Source organism: Adiantum capillus-veneris, chromosome 9, assembly GCF_014529385.1.
Source record: "Adiantum capillus-veneris isolate H3 chromosome 9, ASM1452938v2, whole genome shotgun sequence".
Taxonomy (NCBI): domain Eukaryota; kingdom Viridiplantae; phylum Streptophyta; class Polypodiopsida; order Polypodiales; family Pteridaceae; genus Adiantum; species Adiantum capillus-veneris.
In genome coordinates, this window is record NC_140939.1 from 78800121 (window position 1) to 78826575 (window position 26455).

The 26455-nt window shown below is 45.4% G+C and overlaps 2 protein-coding genes across 6 annotated transcripts in view; both read right to left on the minus strand.

Moving 5' to 3' along the window:
- Positions 1-1893: 1893 nt before the first annotated feature.
- LOC147450705 (uncharacterized) overlaps positions 1894-26455 on the minus strand; it is a 116131-nt gene continuing 91569 nt past the window's right edge. For 3 of the 5 annotated variants that reach the window (XM_086519804.1, XM_086519802.1, XM_086519805.1), the window contains 5 exons: positions 26323-26396; positions 10108-10165; positions 2882-2986; positions 2549-2660; positions 1894-2458 (listed from right to left, as the gene is read on the minus strand). In XM_086519804.1, coding sequence (XP_086375930.1) covers positions 2332-2458; positions 2549-2660; positions 2882-2986; positions 10108-10165; positions 26323-26396 — 476 coding nt within the window. In that variant the 3' untranslated portion in view covers positions 1894-2331. The remainder of the gene's footprint in view (positions 2459-2548; positions 2661-2881; positions 2987-10107; positions 10166-26322; positions 26397-26455) is intronic. The other 2 variants (XR_015189151.1, XM_086519803.1) reach the window with 2 other exon arrangements.
- LOC147450706 (uncharacterized) lies at positions 23109-23876 on the minus strand. Its single transcript, XM_086520784.1, has one exon. It carries the CDS (start codon positions 23629-23631, stop codon positions 23122-23124), a length of 510 nt encoding a protein of 169 aa, XP_086376910.1. The 5' UTR covers positions 23632-23876; the 3' UTR covers positions 23109-23121.

Sequence of the window (26455 nt, forward strand, 5' to 3'; positions counted from 1 at the left end):
TTTCCCACAATTTGCTGCCTTAAAATAAAGCCATATATAGAGATATGCAAACAGTTACAGAAAAAAGAACTTTGAAGCGATTGACAACCATTGTAAAGAACAAAGATGGAAGCTATATGTCTCTATTAATCAATAATCTCACCAATCATTTGTTTAGGAACCCATAGTAATAGACAATCTAATCAAGACACGTAATAAAATCACGAGGCATGCCTTTGGGTAACAAAATTTATGGGAAACCTTGCAAAGGAAAGTTGAATGTCTTAGTGTTGAAATTGCTCCAACATTGCTTGACCAAGGTCATGCTGCATATATCCTACAATTAACTTTAGTCGTAGGATTAGCTTAAGACAACCCAAAGGTTGCCCATGAAACAGGTCTTGCCTTTGCAAGAGGACTACAATGTAGTACGCGGAGAATTCGACCAACTAGATTTAAGATCACTACTCAGGTGCCATCATCAACATCCTTTTAGGTGGCACAAATCCTTAAAACACAGAAGCACTTCCTTTTGCAAGCATTCCTCACTATAGGTGCCATCTCAAAAAACCCCACAAAGCACCCAAATATGTAGCACATGTAGGAGGATGTTCGTGCCATTGTTGCCATGGTGGCTACACACCGCTAGCTGTGTAAGATTTACAGATGTAGTAAAATATGTACCCACACATGCCCAACCACCCAACACCAACCATACCTTTCTATGGTAAACACATAAAATGCATATATTTATAGAAAAAATAACAAGAAGCAGCCTGTTGTGAAACAAGTATATGATTGCACTATGACGCCACTGTTACCTTGACTGTCATCGCAAGTGTTGCTTCAATTCTAGGTATCAAGGATGCATCTCATGCCACTATCTCACACAGCATGTCCAAGGGGGGATCAATGCCCCATATTACTAGGTGCCTTACATTCTCCAAAGGGAGGAAAAATGCCCTAGTTTATCAATCCCTAGTCTACCTGGTGATCGGACCATGGAGATCAGACCTGTGCCGCATCATCTAATTTGGTCCTTAGATCTCCCTTGAGGGACCCATGTGAGACAGCAATGAGGGATGGAGGCCACCCTGACAGAGCATAGAGGGCTTAGAGGCTCCCCACTACCTAGCAAACAAATTGCTGCAAACATGGTGCTCAGGTCTTACAATGGCACACATGAAATTACCTTCCAATTGGCTTCTAGAGAAAAAAAATTGTGTTCGATTAATCTGTAGATTCCATATAATTTAGTGACACAATGCTCCAAAAGAGAAACATCCATGCTGCTCTCCATCACGCAAAAGCTCAAATTAGGATTTCAAAGGTGCAAAGCTAGCGCACAAATGGCCTTATGGAGGAAGATAAATGATGCCATGACTCGGGCATAGATTGCAAGCTAAGTGATTTGTTTTGGGCACAGTTAAAACGCTTCAAGGCGATGCGAGACAGCATTGCCAAAGAAAATGCCTGCTACAATACACTCACTGCAGAGAGTCAATGATGCAGTGTGAGTGTGTGTGTGTGTGTGTGTGTGCGCATGGGGGAGGGGGGGCTCAGCTATATCTACCACGGGCATGGAGGGGGTGAGATCTACAATGGGGGGGGAGCAAGGGGGGCGAAGTAAACTGGGGTACCCTTTTCAAGAGATTACTTTACCCGAAACCTATGGTCGGGGGATTGCACTCACAACTTGGAACATGAGGGGCATGTGCCCTAACCATGTCTCCCATGCATGTCTTCATTGGACTATAGGCATAATCATGAGGTCATAATCCTCGATATTTGATGAGCAAGCGTATCGCGTCGCAAAAAGTAAACTCCGGTACCCGAGTTTACTTTTCGGGACGAGATCTACGGCGCCTGATTGATGTCAGGGCCCTAAATTGATAGTGGCCCCTCCCATGCCCATGGTAGATATATCAACTTTCATAGCGTGTAAATCAACAAAGTGGGGGTGTGCCCCGTATTGAATCTTTCAAGGTTTGTCCCTCTGATTTTGCTCGCATGTGTGGCAGATGATGTAGTGAGCTTGTTGGCCTTGTTTCTGTGGAGCATTCCAAGTGAGTGTTGCAAGCGGAAGCTTCTTCAACGCAAACCACGCCAGGTGAAGAGCACCACATTAGAAATCGGCAACAGAATCTGCAGTTCTGTAGGGCACCCGTCTTGAATGTGATCTACAATTGCAAGCCAAAAATTACAAAAGGTTTCATTTACTTTCATCACTGGCAATTGTAAACCTCCCAATTACAAAGCAAATTGATTCCCTCAACCTGCCTCATGAAATCATCCCCTCCCCCCCAAATGTCTTCTTTTGTCCTTTGAGGATGTCTTGTTAGCTATATAGCTCTAAAGTAGCTGTACTTCAAAAAGAGTGCCTTCCAAAATATCACCGAGGATTGAAGCCCGTGTGCCTGCAATCTCACAAACCCCTAAACTGAAATTTTTGGCTTCTCTCAACAATGCCGCGTCTATGCTGTGAAGCAACCATGCAAGTTCATGAGACACATTCACTACTAATTGTAAAAACCACGGAAATCTCTAATGCTTGTAAAATGGGATGCACCTTCTTGCTCGCGATACATAAGACAGAATGAACCGTTTACTGCGACAGGATTCATGGGATAGCAGTGACTTGACGGTCTTGAAAAGTGAACTTAAGCTGTCTTGTTGGTAACCTGAGAAAGAAAGAAAGAAACATTAATGTCGCTTAAAGGCCAAAATGGCCCATGAGACCAAAACAAGGTACAATTGATGATGATATTTCTTATCATTAAGTGTTACAAAAAAGGAAAGCATAGCCCTAATTGAAACCCTAGCTAAAATAGATATACTATTTCAACTGAGAAGATCTTTCATTTCTTACTACAAATCTCGGCTTACAAGGATTGATGCTTACAAATATCAGCTCCAAGGATGAGATCAAACCCCTCTGGATGCTTTTCCAGAATGTTGCTTAGGTGCTGTTCATTGCCCCACTCTAACTTCTCGCACAACAACGTGCCTGTAAAGAAGAAAGCACATAGAGAAAACAGAAAATTAATTTGGGGGAAAAAATCAAAGAGCTTCTTTTGACAGATATTCTCAATTGGCAAGGTGTTTCTCTTAGAGATTAAATATCAACCATCATCCATCATCATGACATCTTCTCTCTGACACTGTGTTGAATGGATTTTCCCTGCTGACTGTTGGTCCTGCTTTGCAGCCCAGATCGGGTAGCAGTTTCTTGATCAAAGTTAGGATGTTTTCCCTCATCTCCTTCAGCAAAAGAGCTAGAGGTGGCCTTGTTCAGTTTATTGAAAGCATGTGGAAAATTACACCCGTTAAGAGTTTCAGATTCTTGTCCAGTGGTGGCTCCAAGGAGCATATTAAGGAGTGTGTGGCTATGCCTGACCATACCTGAGGTAGAAGTACTTTCTCAGCGGTGCATTCCATAATGTTGCCCACCTCCTGTTCCTAGGGTTACCCAGGGTCAAAGTCTCAAGTGTAGTGCATTTTCCCTGTAAATGTGGGCATATGTCACTTATTAATGACTTTACATATTTATCTGTTATTGATGCATACTTTCTGGCTCCTGCAAGAAGTGGGCCATATTTGTGATGTCACTGTATTTGCAAGCCCCCCATTTGTATTTTGCATATCGATGTATAGCAGAGCTTGCTAGCATTTTGGGTCACACCCTTTCTCTAGCGTTTTCTCTTTCTTGCGCTTGTGTGTGTATTTGACCACCTGATTGGTCGTCGGGAGTGGATACCCCAAGGACTTATGTATGTTATCTCGGCTATCAGGATTTGTCTCCAGAGAAACAGACTGCTCCTCTCCTCTTCTCCAGCAGGAGGAAACTGCTTCATTGGAGTTCGGCACGGCTCTCTTTGGCTGGCAGAGTTGTAGTGGCCAGCCAGGTGCTTTTGGACTATATGGTACATAACGTCTTGCACGATCTCCTAGAGCTCCTGCATTAGCCAGCTGGAGAGACTGATCAGGAACTTTTTGTGGTCAGGGCGCGACACCCAGTCAGCCCAGGCCAAAGTGACCTGGCAGGGCATCACTTTACCATGTTCTCCAGGAGGGCTGGGGATCATCGACCCAGCACATCAGAGCAAAGCCCTCCTTGGGAATCTTGTGGTCAGAGGACTTCTTCCATGGGAGGAGCCCTGGAAGAAGTTGTTGCTATACCACATTCGTGCCCGAGTCCCTCATAGTACATACGGATTTCCCTTGAAGCCTGTCCATCAGGTGGATTTTTACAGAGATGCGTCGAGTTTGCTTGAGCAAGACTTGGGAGAGGACCGCTTTGCTACGAGCCTGCTTAGGTCTTGGGAGCAGCTGCGAAGTGGCCTGGAGCACCAGCAACCCACTTGCATGGAGGAGCGCTTGAGGTAACCTCTTGTTTAGAACCCCATGGTTAGGACATAGCCAGGTCACATGGTTGGTAGCGCGCCTCACGTTTCTTGGGCTCCCATGGTACACGGTCCAGCTCCCACTCTCGACAGCTGGCTATAGTTTCAGGCCGTCCCAAGGAGATTCAGAGCATCTAGCTACGAGGCATCAGGGGGGTGCACAGCATGTGTTAGGATATTACAAAGGCTATACCTGTTGAGTGGCATACCCACCCCCTTGAGGCAAGGGCTCCCACATGAATGGGGGCCTTAACACGTTTGGAGGTCCTCATTGCAGTTAGGGCTTGTTCAGAGTCAATACCCTGCATGTTTTTCGAGGTTTTGAGAGGTCGTCATCTTCACAGAGTCTCAATAGACGCACCACAGGTTGCAGAGTGCTGTTTTCAGAAGATCCGAGTTGTGGGCGTCTGTGGGAGGACTTGTGTCATAGATCCTGACCCGACGATAGATCTTGAGTCGACGGCTTTGGGCTTGGGAGAGCCGCCCTTTGGTCTGAGTGTCACGTGCGCAATGCAATTGCGCTATGTGGACAAGCTTCTGCTACGGTCTAGCGTCAGTCTTAGCTTAGGACCTAGTCTGGCACCCTTGTGAGCCTCCAGCAGGACATGCATGCCCAGGCCGGTCATAGTTGCATACCCTCTCTTGCACAATACCGCATTTCAGCATGTAGGCAATTTACCGCGTGTGAACCACCTCTTAGCCTTGCATTATTAATAAGTGACTTTAGCATTTTTATGAGATCGTGGGGTTTTTCCCACCTGCTCGACCCAGCCTTTTCCACCTATATAAGGGGCCCTTAGGGCGCTAGAGACAGCACAAGACACCTGAGATGTAGTAACTTCAAGAAGTACCCGTAGGACCAACAGATCTCCAACGTTTTTCTCAGCATAAATCAGCGTTTTTAGTCGTCGACATAGTACTCTAGCATCTAGCACCCCTTGAGTTAGCTTGGCTCTTGCCGATTGGCTCCTGCCGAACTCAGCATATGGATCCTCAGCACCTCGTCGTCTTCGTCGTCCGTCAACATAGAACCTATCAGTACGTCGTCGTCGTCGTCGACATTGAACCCAACAATACCTCATCATCGTCGTCGTCGTCGACACGGAACCCATCAATACCTCATCGTCGTCGTCATCCTCGTCGACACACAACCCATCAATACCTCCTCGTCGTCGTCGTCGTCATGGACACACAACCCATCAGTACCTCAGCACCGCTCAGTACCCCACAGTACCTCAGTACCCGCAGTACCCTAGTACCTTCAGTACAGGCAGTACCCAATACCGCAGTACCCTTCAGTATCTTAGTAGTACCCAGCATCAGAAGCATCAGTACCCATTAGCATCAACATCTCAGCATTTAATCATTGTATCAGCATTGTGCAAGAAAAAAGAAAGTACTTGCTCTGGCAACAGAGCAAGGGGGCCCTTGAGGGTTTGGGACCCGACATGCCGTGTCGTCTCTATCTCTATCATTCAGTTCAGTTTAGTTCTTTCAAGTGAAGTAAAGTAACCCTTTTGTTTGTGCGGAGTACTAGATCCGAGCTAAACCCTTAAACACTTCCGTTGCACCTGACATTGGTATCATAGCTCTGTGCGTACTTTTGCTTTGCGAACTCAAGGGAAGAACCTAAAGAGCCCGAGTAAACCCATCAAGAACCCAAGCCGAACCAAGAACCCAAAAAAACGTCTCTCAGTTTTTTTTCTTGAAAGAATCTTCGAGTTTTGATCCCAGATTTATTAGCTCTCGTCTTCATCGCTATGTCTTTGAACGAAGATCGACATTAGATACACTAAAATCCAGATCTTGAATACCAAGATCTACTTGCCTTGTATGCGGATATGGAAGGAGTTGGTGAAAGGATCCCTAACCCTCTTCTGCATTCGCATTCGCATGTAGTGTGCATCCACTTCTGTCGACAAGCAACCTTAGAAATACCTCCGAGCACTCTCACCTTTAATCTTCACCCGCAATGTTTTCACAACAGAACTATTGGAGTGGTCAGTACTTGCTCGCAAGGCAGAGTCAACACCAAGGCTGGTATTCTGCGACAGTAGTAAGGCTACTTAGTAACTTTGTTGGTCGGTGTTTATATTGCAACAGTACCTACATCTGCAGTACCCACCCGTTTGGAGGAGTTTTCATCGGCTTATGCATCCACAAGCATCAAAAGCATTCAACAACAGAAGTGCACGTAGAAGTTCGGCAGTGGTGTCTCACCTTTAACAAGGGGGGATGTCACGTGCGCACTGCAATTGCGCTACATGGACAAGCTTCTGCTACGATCTAGCGTCACTCTTAGCTTAGGACCTAGCCCGGTACCCTTGTGAGCCTCTAGCACGACATGCATGCCCAGGCCGGTCATAGTTGCATACCCTCTCTTGCACAATACCACATTTCAGCATGTAGGCAATTTACCGTGTGTGAACCACGTCTTAACCTTGCATTATTAATAAGTGACTTTGGCATTTTTATGAGATCATGGGGTCTTATCCCACCCAGCTCGACCTAGCTTAATCCACCTATATAAGGGGCCCTTTGGGCGCTAGAGACAACAAAAGACGTCGGGGATGCACTAGCTTCAAGCAGTACCCGTAGGACCAACAGATCTCTAGCGTTTTTTATCAGCGTTTTCAGCCTTTGAGCATCAGTGTTTTAAGCCCACAATCGCCTCAGCATTCAGCCCTTAGCCTCATCATAGTTGCAAATACGATCCATCGACGTCGCTAGCATGCATTCAGCCATAGCCTCGTCGTCGGACCTCAAAAGTCGACTTTTCCGGCCCCGTCCTCGTCGACATAGTACCCCAGAATCTAGCACCCCTTGTACCTACGGTACCCTCAGCATTCAGCGTTTTCAACCCTCAGCATCCAGCGTTTTCAGCCTGTATGCCATCACCAGTGGTAGCATCCGCGAACCAGCCTAGCGTTTTTCAGTTCTAGCCCTTAGCTTCGCAGTTCCAAGCATCTTCCGCAAGATCCCATCAACATCTCAGCATCTAGGACTATTGTATCCGCATTTGTGCAATCTAAAGCAAATACCTCTCTAGCAATAGAGAGGGGGGCCCTTGGAGGGGGGTTTGGGACCCCATTTAGTGTTAGTTCTCTCTCTCTCTCTCTCTCTCTCTCTCTCTCTCTCTCTCTCTCTCTCTCTCAACCTTCACTCACAATATCACTATCTCTTCTCTCTAGTCTTTGGCACATCTCTCATGAAGTAAAAATAAAAGGAACCTTCAATACGAATTGAGCACTCACCTGAGCATTCACCATCAATCATTTCCATTGCACATAACAACTATATAACGTATAGATCATGTAAAAGCCAAAGTTTATTGCCCTTCAGTAAGGCTAAAGCCGGTTTCAAGTGCGGCTGATGACTCGAGAGGCAAGTTCCTTTGAAGAAAAAATAGCGATGAAAGTAACTCTGCCGAGCAAGATGATATCCTCCACTTTGCCTTCGTCCGAACCAGCTAGAGTGCACGAGAGCCACTCCCGGACATTGACACCAGCATAGGAACGCCCTACCAAGCTGCCAACAGCCCCTTTTTGAGAGAGAGTCTCAATACGATCACCAATTTTGTGTTGTAAGATCTTCTGAAATAACTATAGAAGGTGCCATAGTAATTGAGAGAGGGCTAATAAGGTGATACCCCCATTCCAAACCCAGAAAGAGGAGGCGATTGTGAACAGAGAGTGCGCACGCGTGTGTGTGAGAGGGGGCAGGGGGGGGACAAGGGAGGACCGGGGCAGGTGCATGCAGAAGAGGGAAAGCGGGCAAGAGGAGGGGCGGGGAAGCAAGGGCTGGCATGGGTTGGCAGGGCAAAGGCAAGGGCGGGTTGGTGCGGCAGAGGCAAGGGCAGGCGGGGGTAGTTGGGGCAGCCGCGGGCCGAGGCAGACAGCAAGGGCTGATGTGGGTAGGTGTGGGCAGAGGCAAGGGCAGGTGCCGGTAAAAAGGGCAAGTGGGGGACAGCATGGGGCGGGAGCGGGGAGCTCCAACAGAGGCAACGAAGGCTAACGCCACGTGACAGAGCAAGGACTGGGCAGGAAGGGGACGCAACAGAGCAGTGGCAGGGCTAGGGTTAGGGTTTGGAGGACAAGGACAGCTCTCTCTCTCTCTCTCTCTCTCTCTCTCTCTCTCTCTCTCTCTCTCTCTCTCTCTCTCACGTGCGCGCATGCGCACGCATACATAAGTAACACACAGCAAAAAAAAGAACAAAAACCATGCTTGGCAAAGCATGAAAAGGGCAAAAAGCCTTGAAAGGAGTGCAAAGAGGGAAGCAAAAGAGCAAAGTGCCGAGTGGAGACACGATTTACACAACAGAGTAGAGCACCTCCCATGTATCACTCTACGCATGTGAGCGCGTATATGGATGCGCACATGCCACACACTCTTTTTTTTTGTTTAATAAGTGCATTTGATTAATTTACAAGTGGGAAACCTCCAAAGAGGGAAAACCCACAACAAGAAGTCGATACATCAGGGTGAACACCTATGTGTTCAAGTATAAAAAGGCTCTATAAGCAAACATAAGAAAGCTGATAAAGGTCAGGCGATATATCCCCAGCAGCAAGGGCAAAGCGCAAGGATTGCCGAAGAGACATCTTGAAGTAGGGGAAAGGGTCCAGATCAATGCGGTCAAACATGCGGGAGTTGCGTTGGCGCCAAATACTCCAGAAGGTCCAATATCTGACCCATGTGAAGAAAGTAGCAAAAGACTTTAACGCCGGCGACATGAATCCAAAAAGGCAGAATTTCTTATGAAAGACCGCTACGGGAAAACGGAGACGCACAAGTGAAGAAACCTGAGCAATAAAGACTCTAGTACAGCGACAATCCCACAACAAGTGTTGAATAGATTCTTCGGAAGCAGAGCAATGAACGCAGCGTGAGGAGCTAACCCGGCGCTTTTGCAAAAAAGAACCAACCGGCAGAACACCCATCAAGCAACGCCATAGAAATAGCCGTTCCTTAAGAGGCAAATGGATCTTCCAAATGGCAGTAAGGGGTTTCTGCCACCACCGGGTGGAATGCTGTAGTGACCATAGGGCATTGCAGTGGTCCGCAAGCCACGGATCGGGCAACAAAATGTTTATAAACCTGGCGAGCAGAAACTGTAGTGAAGTTGAATTGATGTAGTCGCCAATCCATGATACGGCCTCCATCAGCCAGAGGAAGAATGGGGAGTAGGTCAGCCAGCATGAGGTGCAATTGCCACCAGAGAGGTCGATAATGCATGCCCAAACCAAAATTGTGTGCCATCTCGTCAAAATGAAGCACATTCCCTTCCGAATTCACGACATCAGCAACCATACGCAGCCCACGACGAGAAAGAAAGTAAGCTTGGAGTGGGAAGCTATCCACCAAAGTCAGCGGGAATGCCCTGCTCCAATGAATGCTTTCCAACCTCCAAAAGTTACCTTCATGCTCGGTGGAACCAGCCCATGTCAAATGTAAGGTGACCTTTTTCCAATCCAATTAAAAGTAGAGATGAGAGGAAAGCCAGGAATATGTCCATCAAGTTTCCAAAACACAAACTCCCGAAGAGATGAATGCCAGTGGCCAAATGAGGAGGTAACCATACATGCCACACACACACGAGCATGCACTATTGCAAAGATCACCGTATCAAAATATGCAGACCAAACTAAGCCATATTGAAGCCTAGCAATAAACAAAGCGTTAAATGGGAGAAAGCTAAATCTATTAAACTTTTAAAGATGCTTACTTGCATGACTGTTCGTATCACAAATTGACGGTTGTAAATCAATATTCCTTTGCAACACCTACATACAATAGAAAAAATAACACACTAACAAAACGTTTTCGGGTTTTACAGTGAGGGAAATTGACTGATATGCTTTTTCCATATGCTTCATAAAAGCTTGACTGTCCTCATCACAAAAAATTGAAAAATACTAAATGACTAAATTACAAATAGCGCTAAATTACTCTAGTTGTTAAAGTTACTAAATGACTAACTTACAAATAGCGCTACAGTAGTTAACATAAATAGGAACTTTCTTCAATGCTGAGTAGATGCTATATCTTTCATCCCCTTACGTTTTGATCAGTTCGTTCTTTTACCTAACCTGATAAGCCCTGTTAGCTCCTAAAAAGCAACGAATTTGATTCTTCCATTCATGTGAAGAAGATTAAAAGTGTTTTGCGACTAAGCATAAAAAAGGTGCTTTAATCGACGAACAAGAAGGAATAAAAGATTGGAGGGAGGCTTTCATGAAAAGGAAACTAACTGCATCCTTGATGAACCTATACCAGAGTCCAGTGCACTTTCCTCAACATACGAATATGTTGAGAGCTTGACTTGCATGTTAATCACTATACCACTTGTAATAACAAAATAGGTTAACAACCAATTTTCCTCACTGATACCCCAACCCTAGGGCAACCAGTACCTTTCCCCAAAAAGTCTTCATCCACCAGGTTATAAACCCTGTCACACATACAATTATTCTGCTATACCTTAGTCGTCGAGACACAAACTAAGAAACTGTTTAAAACATCTGTACAAAACAGGCAATCAAGGTATCCACATATACATATAGAGACAGTATCAAATAAGTATCAAGGATAAGACAAATTTGAAATTTTACTCTCTTAACAAAAACTGGAAATTAGGGAACAAATTAAAGGAACGAGTCACGCAGACACATAGACACGACATTGAGCACACAGTTGAATCAGCAGCACGACCTGCCCTCTATAACATCATTATACAGAGCCAGTGTGCGTTTCTACCTACTCACCCTTTTAATTGTGATTGCTAGATGTCATCACTTATGCTTTTTTCCATATGCTATTGAAATTTCCCATTGTTTTCAACATGATGGTTGACAAATTTATTTAACAAAATAGACCCACAGATGTGAATTAGACATTCTTTTCGCTATAAGTAGCAAGGGAAAAGCAAGTACTAAGTATTTTTTCATGAAAGGATGAAAAGAAATGTTTTTAAAGCTTCAAAAAGGAGAGGAAGAGGCATTCTATATCAGAGTTAACTATTGGACACCGGATTCTTCACAGATGCAAAAATTGAGCACTAGGTGTCAAAATTGCACAACCGAAGACTCCCAAGAAAGCTCTCTTCCAAGCAGTAGATCTCTAGGATACCTTTTTAATGTTCCTTGAGATTCTCATGGTTGCTGATCAGCAGCTTTGTACAAGGAAAGCAGCTCTATTGCAACCATGCTTGCACTTCACAAAAACGCCTAAAATTCCAAGGGCCCTTTGGAGAATACTAGATATTAATGCGTACAAATGCCTTTCTCTGCAGGGATTTTAATAATGCACCAAAACCTTGCAGATAATACTACTGGCCATTCTCACATGCTTCATATGGAACGGCAATCGTGGGACCAATTTATGTCGACCTGTGATGGGCTTGATTTGTGGCCCTTTTTGCATGCGACTGATCCAGGCTTTACTTTTCAGCACAATGCTCAATCCATGTATCGCGCTCGGCTGGATCGCTGATATCTTTTTCACATGCAACAATATGATGACTTTGTATACGAGATGAGGATTGATTATGCTATGTGTCTCTCGGATCATTTTCCCGTATGCTTGAAACTTCGTTTTGGCTCTTTTGATGTCAATGATCGCCTACCCAAGAAAAGACTTCTGCATGTCAATAATGCTTATCTCAAGCATGAGCCTTTTCGCACTATGATTGTGAATATCATTCCAACTTTGCTCTCCCAGATGTATGTTGACATGGACATAGCATGGTTTCGTTTTGTTATGCGTGTTCAATCAATTATACAGGATTATGGCAGGGATTATTTGTCACAATTAAGGGAACAAGTTAACCAGGCAAAGGATGCTTGTAGCCGATTAATGCACTTGGCTAATCATTCTTCTCTTACTGATGCTCAAATGACTAAGTTGTTTTCTGCTCGTGCAATATTAAGGTGCAATGATGAGAGGAAAAAGGCCAAATGGCAGACTCGAGCTCGTCAACAGGCTTTTGCAGATAAAGGATGTGCTTCTAAACAATTCTTTCAGCATTTGCATCACTCGAGGTAGTCTCAAGCTATACGGAGAGTTAAATTACCGTAAGGGGAGTGGACCTCTACTATTCGAGAGCTAGCACTAGCCCTACGCTCTCATTATAGCAAGATTTTTGAGGCCCCTTCTTCTCCCACGAGAGAAGCTCGCCAAGCGCATCACATGTTTCTATCGCATGTTACTTCCATTCTCTTGGTGCGGCAGGCTCAAGACTTGGAAGCGATCTATCAGGTGCATCAGGTGGTTGATGACTCGGGTTATGTTCTTTCTTTTGTTGATGCCGTCTCCCGCTTTCGGTTGGGTCTTCACTATTCTCCTCTCTGGCGGGAGATTCAAAACATGCTTGCTGCTCATTCGCCCATTCCTCCTCTACATGAAGACTCTCGCTTCTTTGATTGGAATCTGGCTACTACTAGATTGGACTGCATCTTAGCTGCCAATGTCTATGCCATTCTTCAGTTTGATGTATGGATTGTGCATCGAGGTAATCAGTTGTGATCGCTTTCCGAGTCATCCTTGTGGTGGCAACATGCATTGTCTCGCATTTGGCAGAGTCATCTGCCTTTGAAGGAACGTGTTTTCTTGTGGCGGTGCTTGGTGGGAGCTCTACCTGTTGGCAGTGTGTTGCATGCTCGGCATATTGCGCCTTCTCGCTGCCCCAGATGCCTTGAAGCTGAGGAGATTGTGCCACACTTGATGTGGTGTTGTCGTCACTCCAGAGCCTTCATTCGGCAAGTGTTGACTGCTCTTCGACTACGTTTTCCTTCCGGCTCCTTTCACAGACGATTTTGGCTTTTTGGGGTGCTTCGGTCACCACAATCTCAGTTTGCGGTCTTCTTCACCTGCGACAGATTTTAGACTATGTGGGCCATTTGGCATCATAGGAACTCCTTGATGTTCCAGGGCACTTTTGTTGACCCCTTTCCCTATTTCAAATTATCTCTTGGTCAAGCGCTGCATTTTGCATATGAAGCTGAAGACATCACTCTTGATGCCTACAGGATTTACTTTGACTGTTTCTAGCCTTCGGAGCCTCATAGTGCTCCGTCTTTTGTATCCCTTTCTTTTCGTGGGTTTTCCTCGCTTTGAGGTTTCCCAAATGTAAATTAATCAAAGCAGATTTACAAAAAAAAGAAGTGTGTGTGTTTACAAAGAGTTCTAGTGCCAAGTGGGTGACTTTCTTCTTCTGTCTAAGCCTCTAATGGGCTATATTGGACAAGTGGCCAATTCTTCACCTGTGTGTGTGGTTGCTTGCTACCTGCCATGCTTGAACTGCCCTTCACTAGGGTCGCCTCATACTTTCCATGCTTGAACAATAGGGTCGTCTGGTAGTTTCTATGCTTGAACTACAATCCCACTACAGTTGCCTCGTGCTTGCTATGCTTGAACTACAACCTCCCATGCATGGACTCCAGTTGACTTGCATGGGTTGCTACCTGCCATGCATGGACTCGAATAGCTTTGCATGGTCCATCACCTGCTATGCATGGACTCCATTTACTTTGCATAGCCCATTCAAGTGTCCACCTACCCTGCATGCTCTGCCAAATGCTAAGCGCCAGTAGCCTTGCCCCTTTCTATGGGTCACCTTGCATGCTCTACTAGCTTCCCACTCTAGGGCGCCATGCATCACAAGCAGAAGAACCTTCGGCAGCTCTCCTACAACTTCTCAACTGAATCCTGCAAAATCAACAAGCATATCGATGCATTCAACGCTTGCAGATATTCAGCCTTGTCCATGGCTATTAGCCAAATGAGTGACAATTGCAGATCAGCCCTACAATGGTCAAAATTGGTGACATTCCCTCCCCTTAAAAGAAGAGTAATCATCCCCGATTACACCTATAGACAACATAAAACTCAATAACCATGGCTTACATGCAAATTATCGTGCCAATGCATCGCTACAAAGTATAGCCTACACATCATAATGCATTCATTATTAACATAGATACTGGTTCATACGAGTCCAACATAGATATTGGTTCATGCGGGTCCAACATTTCACATTGGACTTCACATCTTGATTCAACATTCCACATTGGATTTCACCTTTGGTCCAACCTTTCACATTAGACTCATCCGGAGGTTAATCACTAGCTATCACCCCTTGAGTTGACATTTCACATCAAACAATTCAAGGTATACCAATGGACAAAGTATTCAGAGGTAGTATGTTGTAGACATACATCCCTCATAGAAGTCTCACGAGCAGAGTGTTATCAGCTCAGTATCTCAGATGTGTTAAAACTAACATAACCATGACTACTATGTTCTCACATCGGTCAATATGGTTGATAAGAGGGTGGAGTGCTCTCTTTTATGCAGCAGGAACTACACCAAAGCAACTATTGAGACGATCTGACCAAGCTTTTTTTGTGTGAAAGCTCCAAAACCAAAGGTCTTAGGGAATAGATCACAAACCTGAGGGTTATCTGCAATTCACCCTCCACTCCATCCAACTTATTCGGCATTACCAAGTCATATCAGGCCTACCTCCAAATAATTCAGAAGGATCTACCCTTTTATCTTATTGTAATCTTACATATACTTCGAATTGTATCACCACTAAGTATTTGAAGACGAATTAGTGGATCTATCACAATCCTTCTTTTCAAAACAAAACAAGAGTCCTTCACTAGTATGTATCTCTTGCTTTCACCAACAAAACTTTATTTAACCTAGCCCCATAGAGTTATTGATGGATCTTTGCAAATAAAATCGGATTGACTAGCGCTTGAGCTCAGCAATCTATAAAAGGTCTTTCCTTCATGTGCAAAGGTTTATTCTTGCCGAAGGCACTCCATTTCTTCAAAAAGTAAGCTTTCACCAAGTATATTGTACGCATCCCAAGCATGGGCGATCATCTGTTGAATGCTTTTAGCCTTTTTCTTCAGGCAATAACCTCTTTACGCCGCCCACTACAAACAATACTTTTCCAAGTGCTCCTCTAGAGTAACCAGTTGGAAAGAAGCTACAGGAAGGCACACATTCCACAACTTTTGATCATAATCTTAAGGGTATCTTTCTCTTCAAATAGCATGCATCGGTCTCAAAAGATGGTGTCAACCACATAGATGCAAAAAGTTGCTTGGACTCAACCCATATTTTGGGAGCTTGGTCTTGCAACAAGAGTGTTGACCACTGCTATTGAGTATTCCCCTTCAAGAAAAAGGAAGCCTTGTTATACGTAGGCAAAGGCCTTGTGTTCGTCCTTGGAGCTATAAAAGGTATCAAACTTGACGCTTTGGCCTTCTTCCTTGTAATCTTCATTTTCAGCTTGCATAAGTAGAATTTCAGCACTTGGACAATGTACATATTAGACAGAGTAATTAGGACGCAGAGAGTCTGACAAGTAGAGATGGAGAGGCGGAGTTCCTCCCGTACGTGGTAATGGCCCCTAAATAGGCCGCCCTTTAGGTATTTGTATTATTTACTTAAAAGACAATGCTCGTGAGAGATGGCGCTGTCACGCATTTTTTGGATAAGCATGAAGTCACTGAGTCATGCCACTAAGCTTGCTCACTAGCTTTGAGTACATAGATGTACATAATGCTTTGAGTTTTCAGAGTGCTCTTGTAACGTATAAAAGCTTGGTTTTGCTTAGTCATTTGCAAGAGTTTTGGGTTGGTCGAACTCTTAAAAGGTGGTTTTCAATGAGTACTCTCAATCATGCTTGATAGCCGGTGAAATGGACTCATACATCATAAGTTATATGCATTGGAAGTGAGCGGTTCCTTACTTAGAAAGTGAGTGCGGATGCATGCAGAGAAAGGCAAGTGGGCTAATTTGATGGATTTAATTAGAAAAGGTGTGGCTGAGGATTTCTGGAAATAGCCAAAGTGCTAAGCTCCGAGCCGGGCTTTACAGCATCGCATTCGGTGCTCGGAGTCACCCACCATGCCTCCGCCAAGATTGCTCGATGTGGGGGGCAAAACAAAAAATTCATTGGCTTAAGTGGGGAGGTGGGAGGATGGTGCCAAGTGGCAATGGAGTAATCTCACATGGAGGCCCGAGGGGAGCAAGTGGAAATTGGAGGGTATAAGGGGGAGAGTGGGTACCTCCTAAAGGTGTATCAAAGCAGCTAATGCAGCTTCCTTGCCTTGCTTGTGAGGGCTCGTGGGTGTTGGGGGAGAGAGGGGGCGCCATTTTGAGTCCACACTAGCTGCCCAGGCAGGCCACCTTTTTGGTCCACTGGACATCCCTTGTCCCCACTTGCCTTGGTAAAAAAGGGCCGACAACTCATTTTTGACCCAAAAAAGGCCAAAATTGGACCAATTAAACGGTGCCCAAGGAGAGAACCATGTCCACTAAGAAGAGAGATGTCCACTAAGAAGAGAGAGAAAATCCCTTGGGATAAGAGCAAAAAAAAATCCCCTTTTAATAGCTGCAATTCCCTACACACCATTTTTCCTTACAAAGATTAGCTTTTTTGGAGCTTTTGAGAGATACCCCAACTTCGAAAGCTTGTAACTCTTTCGTCTGGTGTCGGAATCAAGCATATGGATACTCTACGGAGGTCTGCACGACACAAGCTTCATCTTTATGGTCTTGGTTTTCATCAATTTTAATCATGGTTCGGGTTAGGGCTGTTTTCCACCCGACTCTACAAGTGTTCGACATAGGTGTTTTCCACAGCTTTTGTGGTGTTTCTTTCCGACGGTGTGGTGTGTGCAACGCTATAGGGGTTCTCATTTTCCTTCTTGTTCGCACGCTAACATCGTTTTGGTGCCTCCACGGAGGAGCAAGTGCTCCTATGCTCCAATTCTTGTGAAATATGTCTATTCTGTAACTGAATGTAAAAGGGATGTGGGTCCTTATGGACAACCGCCTATGTATGTGCAAATTGTGGACAGCACTTGAGGCGGTCGCATAATTGGATTGCAGCCTTTGGAAGGTCGTGAGGTTTTGTGAAGCCAAGCACTAGGGGCCGGGTTACCTAGTGTGAGGTGGATTAGGTACTGGAGCGATCCATCGACATCCCTCGAGCTTTCGATGTCACATGTAAGTGTTTTTTGTTTCAATCAAACATGGCATACGAGTTCCCACAATTTCATGGATTGCCTAATGAAAATGTGCAGACGTTTATTGAAAAGTTGGAAGTCAATTGTTTACAGCGTAATATACTAGACCAAGCTATATTGTTGCTTCTGCTGCAATATAGTTTACAGGATGAGACAAAAGTTTGGTTACACAATTTTGAGGAGTTGATGCAAGCTCATAACCCCGGGGGTGGTTTTGGACCAATCGTGTGAAGCAAGCCTTGCTAGCACAATACCGATCCATCAAAGTACCAAATAAAGTTTGGCATGAAATTTTGGGATACACTCAGAGGGCTAATCAAAGTGTTGATGATTTTGTCATGCAGTTCACCCGTTTATGGGATAAATGGGGCCCGCGCTTTGGGAAATGAGATCCCTCCATCCATGTTAAAGAAGGACCATTTTGTGGCAAACCTAAAAGAGAGTCTAAAGTTCAAAATTGAGCTGAAAAGGCCCGCCACCTTCGAGGAGGCAGTCGCCATTGCCAGAGAGAAAGAATGGAAAGCTCAAAGGCTTAATGAATACGGGAAAGCGGTCCCTGAGTAAAATAATGGTAGCCAAAAGGAGGAGAATCAGGCAGAAGTTGGAGGCCAACCTGTTCAAAGGGCTGCTAACACCAAACAGTTGCAACGGAATATGCAAAACATGATGACCATGATGCAGGAATTACGACTTAGTGTTCTTGGTGGTGGAGGTGGTCGTGGTCGTGGACATGGTAGAGGGATGGCTAAGGCATGTGAGGCTCATCCTAATGCTAATGTGGGTCGTGGAAAAGGTGGTTTTGAGCCGCAGAGGAGGTTCATTCCTACTTGTTATAATTGTGGTGAGCTTGGTAACATCAGCACTTATTGTCCAAAGCCAACAAGGATGGGAGGGGATATGTTTCCATCACTTCCTCAGCAGATTCCTAACAGAGCTAATGATTATGCATTGGATATACGGGGAGATCAAGGTACTGGACAAGAAAATCAAGCCTCAACCTCTGGTGGTCATGTGGGTATTCTACGGGTAGAAAAGAAAAACGTAGATGTGTTGCCAGTAGGCAAAAGAGAGAGGGAAGGCTATGCAGCACCAAGGCCTAGCAGAAAGAAAGGGAAGGAGAAGGAGAGCGAAGATACAAAAGTCAAGAGAAAGAGAAAGCCTCGTAGGCGATTTGAAGTGGCAGATTTGCCTTTGGGAGAAGGCCAAACAACTTACAGTTTAAAGGAAGACCTGATTGGGAGGAAAGTAGATAGTACTTTTGGACAGTTGATGAATATGGTGCCCAAACTTAAAAGGCAGTGGAAGTCATTAGTGAATCCAGAAAAAGAGCCGAAGTATGGACAAGTTAGAGTGTTGTCCGTGGGAGAGTTACCCAACATTTGTCCTGTGGTGAATGCTTGGCACAAAGGTGCGGACATGGGAGAAGCTTACATTGACGGAGGTGCTCAAGTTTGTGTGATCACACAGTCATGTGTCGAGAGACTGGGTCTCATTACATGCGGAAGCTCTGGGTTCCGGATTCGACTAGCAAACCATGCCAAGGTGAAATGTTTGAGGATGATCAAGAATTTGGAAGTTGAAGTCTTTAACGTGAAAGTTATGGTGAACTTTCATGTTATGCCAGCTGGTCTAGGAGTCTTTCCTCTCATTTTGGGACGACCTTGGTTGAGAGTTGTTGGTGCCGTGCAAGATTGGGGCAAGGGCACAATCGGTGTGCATAGCAAGAAGGGTGAAAAGAGGGTGTTTGATATGACTACCAAACAACCTATGGCACTTGAAAATGTGAGTGAGAATGATGAGTCCGAAACTACCAGTGATGACAGTTCTGAAGACTCAGAAAGTAGCACTACTTCGAGTTTTAGTGATGAGGGTGAAGTGTCATTCTTGTTGTTGGACGAGAAACAGAGAGAAGTTAGTGAAGTGCTGCAATTATCAGGGAATATAAATGCTTCAAGCCGTTTAGAGCAACTTGAAGAGTTGATGCAACCTAAATAAGAACTGGCAGTGAAGAAAGAGTTGATTCAAAATATGTTGAGTACTAATTTGACGCAAGGAGAAAGAAGGGAGTACTTAGCAATGTAGGACAGTTTTCCAAATCTTTTCATTACCTTATATCAAGAAATAAGGGTTTTGTTGGGGATCCTGTGAAGATCGAGCTAGTTGAAGGGACAAAGCCAATACGGCAGAAATTAAGGAGGATGGGCAAGGAGCAGATGAATGCCTTAAAGGAAGAAGTGGATAAGCTATTGGATGCAAGGTTTATTGTGCTAGTCGATAATGTTGAATGGGTGAGCCCTGTAGTGGTCACTCCAAAAAAAGATGGGCGTTGGAGAGTTTGTGTTGATTACAAGCCACTAAATGCGGTGACCAAGAAAGATCCTTACCCTTTGCCTTTAATTGATCGATTATTAGATGCAATGGCTGGTTTTGAAAGATACAGTGTCTGTGATGGGTATTCAAGATACTTTCAGCTTATCCTTAATCCTGAAGATAAGAAAAATACTACTTTTATCACACCATGGGGTTGTTTCTGCTTTTGTTGCCTTCCTTTTGGGTTGACAAATGGGCCAGGAGCCTTTGAAAGAAAAGTCGAGTGTCAAAGAGCCAGAGCTTCGTCCGAGGCTCCTGAAACTGAACCTGTGAACACATCTTTTCCAATCTACCCAATGCTGCATGGGCTATGGTCAATCTAGTCTCTGCTGCCCTCCTCAATGAAAATGTTGGCCTACTAAAAACCACTCCAAGGTAAGTGTAAGCATCTGTATTCTCTACCTTCTCCTGGCCGTATGTGAAGGCGGGCACTGACCTCCTGATCCACTGTGGGGTGGTATTAAATATCATGACCTTGGTTTTACCGAGGTTGACAGACAAACCGCTTTCCTGGGCAAACCTATGCAAAGCATCCAAGTGATGTTGCATCCCCTCCGGAGAGTCGAAGATCAACACAATATCATCAGCATATAACAATAGTGGAATCCATGTCCCTGCCAGCTGTGCACCTCTATCACCACCTCTCTCAATGTCGTCAGAAACCTCATCTACATACATACCAAATAGAGTAGGAGAGAGCGGGCAGCCCTGCTTCACCCCAATAGTGGAGTAAACCGGTGTGGATAGACCCTCTGGGGTGCCTACCTGCCCCACTACTGACCTGTATAATGCCATGACCCCCCAAATGAGCTCTGCCGGTACTCCCATCTGCTGTAATCTACGCATCAATCTAGCTCTGGGCACTGTGTCAAATGCTTTGCGGAAATCCACAAAGCTACAATAGATCCGTCTCCCACACGATCTGCCCTTCTCAATGATGGCTCTGAGTGTCAAGATATGGTCAAGAGTAGCAAAACCCCTCCTGAAACCTGCCTGCCCGACTGCGAGTATCCTCTCCCTCTCTGCCCAACTACTCAGCTGCTGCTCAAGAATAGATGCGTAGAACCATGCCAATGTGTGTCCAATCATGATAGTGCGATAGTTCCCAGGCTCCATAGGGTCTCCCGACTTGAAGATAGGTACGATAGTAGATAGGCTCCAAGTATCACGCAAGCCCTAACACATGGCACGGTTAAACATAACTGCTAGACGCTCTGCTAGTAAATCTCTGGCATGTGTGAAATGCTCAGCCACTAAGCCATCATGATCATATGCTCTCCCAGTCCTCATCCTGTCAATGGCCTTCCTTACCATCTCAGCCGTGAAAAAAGCACATGTGTGTGGGCATGGATCAGGGGGGTCGAGAAGGGGGGGCTGCTCAGGAACCGTGTACAAAGATGATGCATACTGGCCCCAAGCCTCTGTAGAAGTGATGGCGGGGGGGGTGGCTCATGAAAGAGACTCTATGCCTCACGTGAGTGACTCAAGAATAGCTGGTATAGATCCTGCTCTAAGCGAGCCAAAAATGCCCTCTTCTTCCGCCACACTAGGCGTCGGAAGTCAATTTGTGACTGCCTGTGAGTGATGTCCCCCAAAAGCACCTCCCTCTAAAGTCTAGCTCTAGTGTCCCGGCATTCCTCATCATATCAACTGTTCTGGGGCATGCTTCCCGAACGGTGTCTCTGCTCAGGTTGGGTATGTGGGTATACCTCTGCTGCTGCATCATGTAGTGTCTGTGTCAGTATAGTAGTAAGCTCCTCCAGAGGTCGCCCTGGCTCCTCTGTGCACAGGCGTCTGTACATCCCATCTATGTATACAGAGTCCGTCTCCCGCGTGTAGGTGTAGCGAGTAGGGGCTGCTGCTCGTAGCCTGTGTGCTACACTAAACTGAAAAGAAATGGTCAGCGGCACAAGAGCATGATCCACTGCCACACCAGCAAGTCTGGGTCCAACTGTGAGGTCCTGGATAGATGAGGCTCGGCTATGCCATGACATAATCCACTGTGCTGGCTCCATGTCTGTGTGGAAAGCATGTAAAACCCCCCGCGGCGGGAAATCTCTGTAGGCCATTCAGGATGGCCAATCCATGTGCAGTCCCCATGTCTATCAAGTGTCGTCCATACTCAGTGTGTTCTCCATCTTGTGATAGTCTGGATAGGCCCGTCTCTGCAACATCCAACTCTCTCACCATCTCCTCTGAAGTATCATAAAATACTGTCTGATGATGGGCAGTCCTAGCATTGAAATCCCCTAGAATGATCATGTCACCATCTCTAGAGGACTCCCATATGTCATCATCCAGAATAGAGAAGGGGGACTGTCCTCTGGGTGGTGCATAAACTGACGTACTCGGGGGAAAGTAGCAAATAGCAATGTAAAGATATCTGCCCGTCTCTGCTCTCAATCTCACCCACATGTACCTAGCTTGCTCATCCCTGTGGGCTATATGTATCAATGGTTGCAACTCCTCCCTAAATAAAACTGCCACTCTTCCTGAGCCCCACCCTCTATGCTCTGATCGTGTCTCCTGTCTATAGGCTGTCTCCCATCTATATCCACTAATGTGAGGCATAGATTGCCCCGGGGCCTGATGTGTCTCAAAGTAGAAGACGATGTCTCTTCCCGTAAAACTATCCTCAAAAGCACCCACATCAAGGCGCATAGATCCATTACAATTCCAAGTGGCAACTTTGAGTGTGGTCCCATAGGTCTTGCACCGTCATGTGGAGCGCCGCTCTACAATCACCACCCGGCCATCTCTGTAGAAGGCCGTCTTTCCTTTCTCCCTTGCCGCTTGAATCCCTGGCATTACCTCTCTCATATGCGCAAGCTGTGTGAGAGTGAGGTCATCTCCAAGGAATATGCCCGTTTTCTTTAGTGTAGGGCGCTTCTTCAAGAAGTCCTTTGCCTCCATGGATGGGAAACGGATGATTAAAGCTCTCCCTTTTGAAGTCTCCCCATTGCCTTGTGTCTTCTTCCCTACCCTCCATGCCTTTGTGTGAGTAGCCTCACTACGCATCATGCGGAGAAGTTCTTCGACTTCCCCTGCCACATCATCTCGGTCTTTTAGACCGGTTACTCTTATATGCAAGGCTCTAGTTTTCCTTCGCTGCTCTTCTTCTAGAGTCATGTTGATGATTGTAGGAGTGGGGACGGATGTGGTTTCTTTCCCTTTTCCTTTCTTAGCGACTTCTACCCATTTCTCGGCCTCATCCGCCTTCTTTTGCGTCTTCATGGTTTAATTGGTTGAGCCCTGAAGTGCCGAAGGGCAATCCCAACGCAAACCGTAGACATTGATAGTTTCTCATACACGCCTTGTTTCTAAATTACCATGTTATCGATCACATCCATCCACGAAGACGTTTTTACCACCTTCTGTTTCTCCTCTTCTGTGATCATCCGTACCTGCTCCGTTATGACCTCGATCTCGTCTATCACCGAGGGTTGAAATTCCCCTTCTTCAAGTCCACTGCTTACTCTATCCGCAAGCTCTCGCTTGAGGGCTGTGACCTCTTCTCTAAGTGCTTGTGAATCCGCCTTAAATGCTTGTAGCTCTGCGTGCAAGTCTTCTTTCTCCTTCTTCCATTGCGTGCCTTCATTGAGAAACATTTGAAGAAGATTGGCCTTCTCTTTCCACCATCCCTCCATCTCTGCTTTCCATTCTTTCATCTCCCTTTCCATTTGTGTTATCCGCTTGTTTGTAAGCGCAAAGGTTGCCTTCGTATGAGGCTTACATAATGGCGAAATGATCATGGCCTCCACTGGCGAAGCGCTCATGGCCTCCATTGGCAATGCGGGTATAGCTCGATGCTCTGGATCGGCTGAGTCCATGTGAACAGGGCCAAAGTAACCTGATTTCTGTATTCCTGTTAATCTTCCCTGCTCTTGCTAGTCCCTTTGTTTGTTTGCTTGGTGCTTCTGAAGAACTCTCACATGCTACCGTTCGCCCAACTGCCCTCACCACCAAGCCCTCGCCCTCGCCTTGCTGACGTCTCGCCCTCGCCCTGGCTGGCCTCGCCCTTGCTGACCTTTGGTCTCGCCCTGAGGCCTGGCTGGTCTCGCCCTGGCCACCAAGCCCTCGCCCTGCTGACCTGTGGTCTCGCCCTCGCCCTTGCTGACCTGTGGTTCGCCCTGCTGGCTGGTCTCGCTCTCGCCACCAAGCCCTCACCCTACTGTGGTCTCGCCCTCGCCTGCTGGCTGCGGGCCTCACCCTCGCCCTCCTTGGCCTCGCCCTCGCCCTCGCCCTCGCCTCCTGGCTGTGGGCCTCGCCCTCGTCCTCGCCTGCTGCTCGCCCTCGCCCTGCTGTGGTCTCGCCCTCACCACCAAGCCCTCGCCAGTTGCTCGCCCTCGCCTGCTATTGGTGTGGGCAGCAGCAGCAAGAGAGAGAGAGAGAGAGAGAGAGAGAGAGAGAGAGAGAGAGAGAGAGAGAGAAGAAGAAGAAGAAGAAGAAGAAGAAGAGAGTTTTAACGTCGTAGGAAACTATCCCAAGAGACCTTAAAGATCTAGCACGAGGAGTTGAAGCCTAGAGAGAGAAAGAGTCTCTGAGCTCCAAGGTAATAGCTTGCTCCCAACCACCTTACAAACCGGACAAAAGTCAATGGATCGCATGAAGAGTATCTGTAGAAAATCTGGCCCCAACAGCAGAACTACTAGGATCCATCATACAAATGTCATTTTGACATGACTAATGGTGAGGGAAAGATGCCACGATGCCTCCTATGCCATTCAACATTCTCCATCTAAACACCAGTGACTCTCTAGCACGATCTCTGAAAAAATCTCTGCATATGGAAATGAAACTATCGTGCTTGAACTGAACTCCGTGCCCCCTCCTAGCTGCTTCCACCTGTACTTGCTTTCTTTTTCCCTTTCGGTTGTTATAGAGTGGACTCATCGATTCTGCTAAGAATTTATTAAGCCCCTGAGCGATCTACCTTCTGATTCTTCTAATTAGGCTGATTTCAAGACCTAATTAGAAGAAATAGATGCATAGAGAGAGCATGTTTGGGTCCTTGAGAAGGCCCTGAAATCAGCCTAATTAGAAGAATTAAAAGGTAGATCGCTCAGGGACTTAATAATTTCTTAGCAGAATCGATGAGTCCACTCTATAACAATCGAAAGGATTAAAAAAGAAGCAAGTACAGCAGCTAGGAAATCAGCCTAATTAGAAGAATTAGCAAGCAGATCACTCAGGGGCTTAATAATTTGCTAGTAAAATCAATGAGTCCACTCTATAACAACCAAAAGAGGGAAAAAAAGCAAGTACAGGTACCAGCAGCTAGAGAGGGCACGGAGTTCACTTCAAGCACGATAGTTGCATTTCCATATTCAGAGGCTCTATGAAAGCCAAAAAGCAACAAAGTTCTCTACTATGGGGTATCCAAATAAGTCCCAACTTCCTTCAGGCTACAATATAAAGAGCTGTCAAATGGATTTAAGGGAAAATTACCAAAATACCCCTGTAGTTTGTGGAAATTCTCAAAATACCCCACAAATTTTATATATCCCTCATATTTGACCACAGATTCCCAAAATACTCTTCAATATCTCCAAAAATCCCAAAATACCCCTCATTAACCTCTCAAACATCTCTAAAAACAAATTTTTGCAACTCTTCACAAGAAGATAGGTTCTTCCTCAATAGAAGATGATAGGACTAGGATTTTAAATGGTATTGTGGGCACCTAAAATGAAATCGTTCACCATTTTTAGACATAGATGCCTCTATTTGTGAGCTCATTGGTGAATAATTTTGTCTAAAACACTGTAAGATGGAACTCCATTGTCATAAAGATTATATTATGCAAAAATTGAGGCAAATCCATTCCAAAATGAAACAAGGGTATATTGGGAATTTTTGAAATTTGAAGGGCATTTTGGAAATTTCCACAAATTACAGGGGTATTTTGGTAATTTTCCCTTGATTTAATTAGCAGGCTAAGGACATTGCTTTCCAGTTAATGCTGCTATGTCCTCGTATTTTAACTTCAAACTCGTCGCAATATCGCACATATACCATTCTCTTTCCACCCACGCTTAATTAACAGCAGTACGGAGAAGCCATTTTCCATCAGAAGCTAAATAAGAATGTAGGCAAGTAAGAAAAGAAGAGGATGGCAAGGGTAAGAAGTGACACAAGAAAGTAGAGAAATATTCTGAGAGTACCTTACAGTTGAGCCAATTCTATTTTAGTATCTAGGCCTCTCCCACCACACATTACCATCATACCACGCCACTGCACATCCCGGTTCTAGATTAGCTTTCATTTCAGTATTTTCTTTTCCGGACACCCGGACTACCACTAGATGTACATTGATTTGTCTCATAGGCCGACTTCGGCCTTTAGAAGACGTAAATAAAGCTTTCTTTCTTTCTAGATGGTGCATCACTTTCAGTATGTTATATCTGACAACCCACAGCGTCGTCAATTTTCTTGCACCCATTGTCAAATAAACAGAGACAAAATCACCTAGAAACAGCCCATTATGAAAAGAATCATACTGAAACCAATTTCAAGCTCACCTCAAGCACCTTATCATTGTGATCTGTCATGACAATCTTTTTACAATATCGTCCACACAATAACCCTGTCAAACCTGCATCCGACACATGGCTCAGATCTTCCAGCTAGTAAACTTGAGCTTAGCATACCAAT